Here is a 10,082-nt window from a genome sequence, read left to right as displayed (position 1 = left end):
ATGTTGGGCGGAGTCAAGTCACATGATGAGACATTAGGAAGTAGGGGAGGCTGGTGACTTCTTGGATCTGGTACTAGAGTATTATTATGTTGCGGCCCAAAGCTCTGACCCAGGTGCTGAGCCAGGCCAACACAGGCGGTGTACAGAGCACCCTGTGAGTATACAGCCCCTGTCACATTACTCTGCTTTTACCACTTATTCTCCTTATGTAAACCTGTTTTGGACTCTGGGCCTGATTTAGCAAGGATCGCAGTTGGTAATACACACGCTATCGTATTGTTGCGTACTGCGCATGCATCGCTGTGCGTAAGCTAGCCATTGCAATCGGGACTGCGATCGCAGTGACTACGCAGACCCTTTGCATAGTGATTGATATGAAGGGGTGTAGTATGTACGGGGTTCAAATCCTGACAGCAGACGCCCGGCAGAGGTGAAGATCCCGATCGCTAAGGTAAGTATAACTAATCTATTTTCCCCCCTAACCCTCCCTTAGGGGTGCCTAACCCCCACGCCCCTTCCCCCCAAGTGCCTAATTCTAACCCCCCCCCCTTCCCCTAGCCTAAACCTAACCCTTCTGAGGGGCTGCCTAACCCTAAGTCCCCCCAGGAGCCCTAAAACCTAACCCTCCCCACGCCCGGCTGTCCGCGCCTGGCTTACTGTCGTTCGGTATGCCAAGTGTCGGGCTCCCAGCATAGGTTTAATGACAGGCGTCGGAATTTTGACGCCTGTCATTAGCATCTTGCTAGGATTAGACAGTCGGGAAGCTGGCGGTCGGTATTTAGACCGTCAGCTTCCTGATTACATCCCACAGGAAGTGTCGTTTGTAGGAGGTGTTGGGGTGGTTGGCAAGCATGCCAGGGCATTTGAACGCCTTTGCATGGGCGTGCATAATTTACCACTGCGATGCCGTACGCAGCCTGAGGCCTGATAGCGTGCGATGAAGTAAGCAATTTCTGAGTAAGGTTAGGGCTTGTGCAAGTGTGCCTGAGGCTGCGCTGGTGCTCGATTGTACCGATGGTTTTGCAGTCTTGCGAAACATTACGGATGTGTGTAAGGTAAAGTGGGCGTCCTTATGTAGCGCTGCGACGGCATAGCGATTGCAATGGATTAGCATACCATCGCAGTTGAACTGCGTGCGTAATCTCTATTGCGTTCTGTAGTGAATCAGGCTTTGCTTTTACCACTGATCCTTCTACAAACCATAGCTGGGCTCTGTTTTTCCCATTTACTCTCCTGCAAATCTGTGTTGCGCTCTGCTTTTCCCACTTATTCTCCTTCTCAAACCTATTTTGGACTCTCGTTTCCCACTTATTCTTCTCAGACCTGTGTTGGGCTCTGCTTTTCCCACTTATTCTCCTTCTCAAACCTATTTTGGACTCTCGTTTCCCACTTATTCTTCTCAGACCTGTGTTGGGCTCTGCTTTTCCCACTTATTCTCCTTCTCAAACCTATTTTGGACTCTCGTTTCCCACTTATTCTTCTCAGACCTGTGTTGGGCTCTGCTTTTCCCACTTAATCTACTTGTTTTAAGCGACTGGAGTCACAGGCTGTTTGACAATCAATGAATCAAGCCTAGGCTAGTGCAATTGAAAAATAATTGGGGAAAAGCAAAACCTGACCGTTGGTGCCCCGTGGAATGGAGCCAGGTTGGCACCTATTGATATGGACACCATTGCAGTGGAGTACTAAATCAGAAGCGGTAGTTGTATATTTGGTGATGTCTCTCTGTCTGGGTGCTATGGACACTTCATAAATAACTTTGTTTTATGATGTCTTGTTGTCTCGCCTGACCAGGTATACAGTGTCAGGAACAGATTGGTCAGTCCTTTGTTCTTTTCTTTTTTTTACCCCTCAGGCTTCTGAACAATGAAGGCTCTCTACTTGCATATTCTGGCTATGGTGACACAGATGCCCGAGTTACAGCTGCTATTGCTAGCAACATTTGGGCTGCCTATGATAAAAATGGACATCAAGCCTTCAACGAGGACAATCTTAAATTCATCCTTATGGACTGTATGGTAGGTAACTCTCACCACACAGATGGCCCCTTCTGCTTTTCCTACTTCAGCTCAATATTGTACGGATCAGTAATTGCTACCACTAGCCTCGCCACCTTTCTCATGCAGGAGGAATAGGGCATTAAACTGCACATCATGTCAAACTTGGGGAATTATTACTGTAATGGGACTGTGAATTCACATTTTAAACATGTTTCATGGGCAACTATTTTATTTTTCTTTTATACATTATCTGGCTATCGCAACAGCGAGTACTGAGAAATGTCTTTCTGCAGTGCATGTTTTCATGATCGCCCTAAAGATCAGTTTTGATTATTCAGCGGAAAATCACCCACTGCCGCCTGAGAAAATTGCGAGAACCTGTAAAATGTCAGGAGATTAAACGTGTAAAAACTAATCGCAGCTCTCTAGGAAGTTAATCGCATGCTGACAAATCGCTTGTCTGTCGTTGTGTCACAGGAAGGCCGCGTTGCGATTACAAGAGTGTCAAACCTGCTGCTGTGTATGTATGCCAAAGAGACTGTTGGATTCGGCATGCTAAAAGCTAAGGTAAGTGATCAGAAATACATGACGTATCCATGTATAATAGTAACACATAAAACACAAGTGATGATATGTAACCTTTCTGTAGATAATACGGGGTAAATTCATTTAGCAGTGAGGGGGGAGAGTTGCCAATGTAACTGTGCGGAATTGCTGGCAACGGCACCTGAATTTGCCCTCCTTGCAGCCCAATCTTATCCCAGACACATGGTCTTTTGTATTCAGCCCTATGGGACTGCGAACATAAATCTGTGAGTCCACAGATACAATAAGTGCTGCATACATCTGCACCTTCTCGCGTCTAATTGAATTATTATTATCCTTTATTTATATGGCGCCACAAGTGTTCCGCAGCGCCTTACATAGAACTAATAAGTGAACAAGAAACAAGTAACTTGCAGTGCATTACAGTGCAGGACAAGGACACGACTTGTATACATGGCTGCAATAGCGATTAAAGCACTCACAATAAACTGCCGGGAGTTGTCAGTCAGGTGTTAGGTGCCCTAATGGGGAGTAAAAAGTAGAAGAAAATGTAAAGAGAAGCACATGAGGGAAGAGGTCCCTGCTCGTGAGAGTTTACATTCTAAGGGGAGGGGCAGACAGACAGGTGTGACACAGAAGGGGAAGATAGGGAGGAAAGAGCATAAAGTGGGTTAGGATGAGAGCTGGAAGGCCTTGATGAAGTAGTGGGTCTTGAGAGCCCGTTTGAAGATTCGTAGTGAGGTGGAGAGTCTGATAGGGAGAGGGAGAGAGTTCCAAAGGTAGGGAGCAGCACGGGCAAAATCTTGGATGCGAGAGTGGGAGGAAGTAATCAGTTGGCAAGAGAGGCGGCATGCATAAATTGACCACTACCTGTATAATCTGCGAGTGCTGATGTTAATACTTCAGTGTTTATTAGGAAAACTTCCGTATTATAAGGAATATGTACCTTCTCTCATTCATCTTCTCTTCACCTACATTCCCTGCTCCCAAAGCCTCTTTCATCAAGTCCACTCTTTAACCTTAACCCTTACAGCGGTTTGTTTGTGTCTGGAAAGTGGTCTGAGCAAATGCTATCAATTGTCATGATTATAAATGGGCCCTATTGTTGCAGTCTTTTGATATCTTTGCAGCTTTTCAACCTCAGCACCGATTTCCTGTCACTTTTCATTGTCTGGCTAAACAAGTCAGTAGTGTTCTCTGCAGCTTATGCCCTGAGTGAATAGATGGAGATTATAAACACTCCAACATCGACGCGTCACGGACATCCGCAGTAGCTTAGGGGCTACTCTTCTCTATTCCAACTAAACGTGGCCTCTGAAGCTGTGGATTTGCAATTGGGAACTGTTGTCACTTATGATGTTATATCCCGCTTTTAAAGGCAATGAAAACTTTTATTTTCTGTAATAGTTCTCTTTCTGTCTCCTTAACTAGGCCCAAGCTCTAGTGCATTACCTTGAGGAACCTCTAAACCAGGTCTCTGCATGTTAAGAGAATGAGGATTGTTACGAGGTCCTCTGTGTATTGAACTCCACGCTGCAAGATGCCAGCAAGCCCGCGGATACATCGTGTTGGCACATCGAGAACTCCCACAATCTCTTTCCACCGATGTTGTGAATAAATGCTTCTGCAAGTGACTGTTGGATGCTGCCCTAGTTACCGTGTTACAAAGCCTGTGTTATTGTAAATGATCTCTATAGTGCACGAACTGAAGTCTGAATTACAGCTAGAGGCATCGCTAGTTTGGTAAATGATAAAAATTCTATATATAAGTAACTGATGATTTTGGATTGAGCATTGCCAGCTATTTCATTGCAGCAATGGTTTAGTTTTAGTTCACTGCAGTGTTTTGTTACAATGACCCTTCTGTATATTATTACTGATTAGCTTTTAGTCAGTGGTCAAACCTTTCCAATGATTCCCCAGTGAAGACGATGACTTCTGCTTGCTGTAAAAAGATAACAACCTAAACATGCTGAAAAAGGAAGCGTGTCATAATAAAATAGAATTAAAAGAACTGTTTATCTGTTGTTGTTTACCAAGTTGAAATAATGCTTCGCACAGTTTTTACGTTTCAAAGCCATTTGGTTGGATGAGGCAGTCGTTATTTCGCTACATACTAGTTCATCTAGAGAATAGATTCATTTTGATTTAAAACAAATCCACCCACAGTGGTTTCCTATGTCAGCTGTAATGTAATATTAAACTGATTGCAGACTGCATCTTGGGCTGTGAGGAAGCTTAAAGTTCACCCATAATGCAAAACCGACCAGGGCTATTTTCCCCACAGTAAAGATACAGTTGTTGGAAATACAAAGCAGCTTTACCCTCTAATGGCTGTGTCGCAGGCCTGCAGTAATCTGGACTGGTCACAAGGTAGAGCCCTCTGCAACTTAGAAAGATTAATGGTATCGGCTGTACCAGCCCGTTGCAAAGACTCCCTGATGATTAGAATTGCTAGTGCAGGTAACGGCTAGCCAGTGACGTTTGCTAGTACCTGGTCCTGAGTGATCAGGGAAAGTACTTACAGGGAGCGTGCGGGTTTGTCTAGTTGCTGATAGAGACACTGAAACCTGTGCGAAGCTGCATTCCTACTTGCTGAAATCACTGTGAAAGTGCTCGGTCTACAGCCAGTTAGAGGCTAGGGGATTCGGTAGGTGAGGCCGACTGTGGGTGGCAGAATAGAAGCCTGCGTAAGTGCGGGCAGCGTGATGGAACACTGCATGGTGTGGCCAGGCGTTCTAAAGAATGCGTTTCAGCAACAGATTTTTTATGGTGGAGAATGTTCCTAGTCACCCAGCGGTTATATTGGGGTTAGGTATGATATCTCAGCTGTCGGGATGCCGCTGATGAGAATACCGACAGCCATTGGAACGCAAGGTACTTTTTTTTTTTCCCTCCCTAACCCTCCCCAGTACCTAAACCTAAATCCCCCCCCCCCCCCCCCAGTACCTAAACTTAACCTCCCCGCACCCTATTCCTATCCCTCCCGGTGCCTAACCCTCTACCTGTTGGGATTTCGGCGTCTGTATTTAGACCGTCGGCATCCCGCACGCCGCGATGCCGTCTACATCATGTTGTATTGTTATATCCTGGCCATCGGGGGAGAGGATAGATTAGCCAAGGAATGATGCTGGTGAGAAACGGATACATAAAAAAAAATATGAGGAATACGTTATGTAATAAAGTCATTCTGTACAAAAAATACTATGGGGCTGGTTTAGAGGCACATGCTGTTGCGAATGCTTTAGCGCCTTTTGCCGTAGTCTTGTCTGTGACTATATGCTAAGGCTAATAAAAGCCCTTCCCCTGGTGTACAGCCGCGCATCTGAATGCACAAGGTCTGGGCGGCCATTTTGTGCATCTGCAGTGACAACACTATCGGGACTTGCACCAGCCCTGTGCTAGGTGCAGAATCATCGCCAGAGTACGGCCTCCAATGTACGCCATTAAACGTCTAAGTTCACCACCACTCCTGCAAAACTCCCACAACACACCCATCAGAGGGAATATCTTTGTGCGTTTGTTTAGCCACCTCCCAGTCACTGCGGCTCACTGGGTCCTGCATCCTGTACGCAGATACCGTGGGACGCAGGCGCCATGGGACTTTTTAGAGATCTAGACGCATGCGCCTCAGCATCTGCCCCATGTCCTAAATGTAGACGCAGACCCGAGGCATTGGCAGGAAAATCCAATAGTGGACCCTGTTCTTGCCATCACCTCTCTGCTGCTGTTGGGATGGCTCTATGTTACCTATTGTATATCTTTATCGCTCCTCTCTGGGATTATGACCTAGTCCTCAGTGCTCTCTGCATCACCTGTGCTGTGTTAGACAATACCCTGACAGGATTTATTATCTTATGCATTGAACCTTGATCACTAAACATGGAAGGACGGTTTTCTGTCCTTGTGGTGCTGAATGCCTGTCAGCGGGTTCTGGAATCACAATCTATCTGTAGATTGCACAATGCCTCCCAGGGTCGGACTGGCCTACAGGGGAACAGGAGAATTCCCTTGTGGGCCCCACACCCTCCTGTAGGGGTCAGGTTCCAGACTGTTGGGTGACCACACCCCTTAAGCACGGGCCCCTGCCACTGCATTCCCCCAGTGAGCCCATCATGCCCCATTCCTACACTTCATGTATCTGCCTACATCTGCGATCCCTTACGCATACAATATGGCACCAGCCTCCGTTCCAGCATCCATTCTGCATGACCATTGAGTTATTTATGACCGATAACATTGAATCATCTGCACCCGATTCTGTGTATGCAGATGCTTGGCTTTGCAAAGACATAGGTGGGCGTCTCAATACATTTCGAGACGGCTACATGCATTGGCATATTATCGCACAGGAGCTGTGGATGGGATCGCAGTTGTGATTACAATGACGTCTACATCTGCAGCAGGCACAATATGTCACGACCTACAAAAACTCAGAGAGAGTATCACATTCCTCATACGGAAGGGGAGAAAGCCAGACTTAGCCAATATAAATGACAGCAATCGACCCAGGGGAGGAAGGTGTTAACCTGACAAATCTCAGACTATGGGGCATATCCAAATACCCGCGGGACTTCTCCCGCGGCTAATTGGATATGCCCCTGTATAACGTAGGCTGCCAACTGAGGTTCACAATTGGCAGTAACCAAAGTAATGATACTCTGCTAGACTCACAACTGTATGCCCCCGTCCCTTAACTACACCCTGCACCCAAATCCCGAAAACACATAATGATAGTAATGTTAATACTATATTAATAAATTCAACCTGCAGAGCTGTGAATCTGGCCTGAATATCAGAAAACCTACATCACAGACAGATACAGCCCTTATATTTACCATTCGTGGGAAATTTAGACTTGCAAATTGGTGAAACATAATACCCCTTTACCAGCTGCCCCGTGCATCCTGCAAACCCCTCACGTTTACAGAATCTGTAGACAAATAGAACCTCTTGCCTAGATGTAGCTTTGCTTATAACCAAGCCAGGCACTACCTACTAACAATCCTCCCTAGCCTAAAGCATCCATCATTTCATTAACCCCTTAGATTCAGGGGCCACTATTCCAACCTCTGCTATATTTAAAAAAAAAACAACCCTGAAATCGGTTCCCAGGTGGATGTGTCCTGTCTTTGGCAATGCCAGGCCATCTGAAACTTCTTGGAGAGACTGGTTAGAAACAGCAGCAACATAATAGATCAGAGGTTCCCAAATGCAGTCCTCAAGGCAACAGTTCAGGTTTTAGAGATATCCATGGATGAGCACAGGTGGTTAAATCAAATTGGCTAAGGTACTATTTAGCCACCTGTGGTCAAGCATGGATATCCTTAAAATCTGGACTGTAATAGCAGAGTTTGGGAACCTCTGCTTTAGTTTGTTCAGTAGTCAGGCACCGTGTTTGTAGTTCTCGTGTCATACTTGTTACATGCTGGATTATCTTTCAAATTGTTCAAATGTAAAATTTGTCTTTACTTTATGATCTCACCAGAGACTAATGGTGGGTATCCATTAGACGATATGCTCCATGAGCGATATCGTCTAGTTTTTGCCCTGCAGTGCTGGGCTCAATGTCGTTAACGACATTGAGCATCCACACTGAACAATATCGGCAACCACACCATTCAGTGACGTCACCCTCCCTCATCCCCGTACTTGCAGAACCGGACGATATCGTCTGGTTGCCCTGCAAGTACTGGCGATGAAAGATGTCGTTGACGGCATACACACTGAACAATATTGCGGACGATGAATGATAATGATATCGTTATGGTTCAAATCGTCCAATTTATCGTCTAGTGGATACCCGCCTTATGGGGGTCTATGTATTAAGCCTCGGTGGGAGATAAAGAACCAACCAATCAGCTCCTGTCACTTTATAGGATGTTTGAAAAATGACAGGAGCTTATTGGTTGGTCCTTTATCTCTCTCCAAGGCTTAGTACATAGACCGATCCCAAGATTCCACTGCGTTTTACTCGCATTGCTTCCCGGACAATCGGATCTACACCTCTTATCATCTCTTTCAGTTGCCATTTAATTGTTTATAACCGAACAATCGGTCACCATCCGTTTTTTTTTTAGGTAACCTGTTATTTACCCTTCAATAATAACAACTGTTTAATTCTTCTATACTGCACATAGCAGAAATAATAAAATATATGGAAAATAAAAAGTTCTCATGTTTGTGAGAGGAGAGCCTCGGCCTCATTAGTAACCAGGGGAGGCGTGAGCCACACATGAGCAGGATGTCCTTACACCTTGGCCCAGTCCCATCTAGTCCTGATTGGATGGCTCAGTGCAGTCTACCTCTCTCTCTCAGATTGGCCACACTGCTCACACCACCTGCTAGGATTGGCCAGTATTTCAAGTGCTTATTTGAATTGATAGCAGGGAGTGGTGTAAAAAGCCATTGGCTCTATATAAAGAGTACACCTTGATTCACTCTGCATGTGCTGTGAGCAGGCCCGGACTGGCCATCTAGCACTTATGGCAAATGCCAGAAAGGCCGATCTGGACTAAAACCCGGCCACATCTCCCGGCATACGGCTCGGCCTGGGATACTGAGAGACTTTGCACATGTGCACGCACATGGATTAATGCTGGGGCTGATGTGGAGCCTTAGTCCGTCCCTGGCTGTGAATATTCAATGTGTGTGTATCATCACTGTAGGGATGGACATGGGAAAACTGGCATCAAATGCTTGCCGAGCTTCATACATCAAATCCAGTAATGCAATAGCTACTTGCCATTGCATCAAAACCATCTTATGGTATAACCATCGATGGTTATACTGCGCACATGTGCAGAAGCATTCAGACCACCACTTCCAGGTGTCCGCAGCTGCACAGAAGCCGTCAGCTCTCGAATGTGCATCGGAAAGCTGCATCCCATGGCTGGCAACTATCAAATACATGCAAACTGATGGGAAAAGTACTTCTATCAAATTGGGAACATCGATGGTTGCTAACTATAGGGTTTCGATGTCCATCCCTACTTCGCTGTCGCTCAGTGATGTGTAATAGCTCATTTAAGAGCTACTATTGAGCAATAAATACAGCTCTTCCCAAAAGATGCTGCTCTATTCCTTCAAGAAGCCTATGAGGCTTATGTAATAGCCTGCAAGATGCAATTCCAGCGAGTTAGCCCGGTTTATTTAAGCGACAATCATGTAAACCAGTTTTTGCATCTTAAATGGTTGCCGCTTTAAAAATACGAGTAGACTCATTGGAATCAGGAACGTTCCTGCGTGTGGTAGGCTATTACATAAGGTGCTATGTCAGCTAAAATCCTGTGACCTACACATACGGACTCTAAGCCTCCCTTGGGCTGTCCTGTGGTCAACCCAGTGTCATGGGTCAAAGCTCTGCCTGCTACCCTGCACTCCTATTCCTCAGCAAGCGATCAGGAGACACCAGACAAAGCCACTGTTAAAGAGGTGCTGCAGCATCTACACCCAACACCAGATGTAAGCTGTTCCAGGTACCAGTGAAAGATCCTGGTAGTGGCAGCAGCTACCCTGCAACAACTGGGAGCAGCC

At 45.9% G+C, this 10,082-nt stretch overlaps 1 protein-coding gene across 1 annotated transcript; it reads left to right on the top strand.

The window, feature by feature from the left end:
- The first annotated feature begins 83 nt into the window (after nt 1-83).
- Nucleotides 84-4,566, top strand: LAMTOR2 (late endosomal/lysosomal adaptor, MAPK and MTOR activator 2). Its single transcript, XM_088449618.1, has 4 exons — nt 84-154; nt 1,856-2,018; nt 2,478-2,567; nt 3,978-4,566. Exons 1-4 carry the CDS (start codon nt 87-89, stop codon nt 4,032-4,034), a joined length of 378 nt encoding a protein of 125 aa, XP_088305744.1. The 5' UTR covers nt 84-86; the 3' UTR covers nt 4,035-4,566.
- Nucleotides 4,567-10,082: the final 5,516 nt, after the last annotated feature.

This window comes from Taudactylus pleione, unplaced genomic scaffold, assembly GCF_031769625.1.
Source record: "Taudactylus pleione unplaced genomic scaffold, aTauple2 ptg000490l, whole genome shotgun sequence".
Taxonomy (NCBI): domain Eukaryota; kingdom Metazoa; phylum Chordata; class Amphibia; order Anura; family Myobatrachidae; genus Taudactylus; species Taudactylus pleione.
The sequence above is the reverse complement of the archived record's forward strand: the minus strand, read 5'-3'. Positions and strand labels throughout refer to the sequence as shown.

Excerpts from the sequence above, each read along its gene's own strand:
- LAMTOR2 (XM_088449618.1), top strand. The coding sequence starts at position 87 with ATGTTGCGGCCCAAAGCTCTGACCCAGGTGCTGAGCCAGGCCAACACA. Across the intron at positions 155-1,855 it reads GGCGGTGTACAGAGCACCCT|GCTTCTGAACAATGAAGGCT; the intron begins GTGAGTATACAG and ends TTTACCCCTCAG. Across the intron at positions 2,568-3,977 it reads TCGGCATGCTAAAAGCTAAG|GCCCAAGCTCTAGTGCATTA; the intron begins GTAAGTGATCAG and ends CTCCTTAACTAG.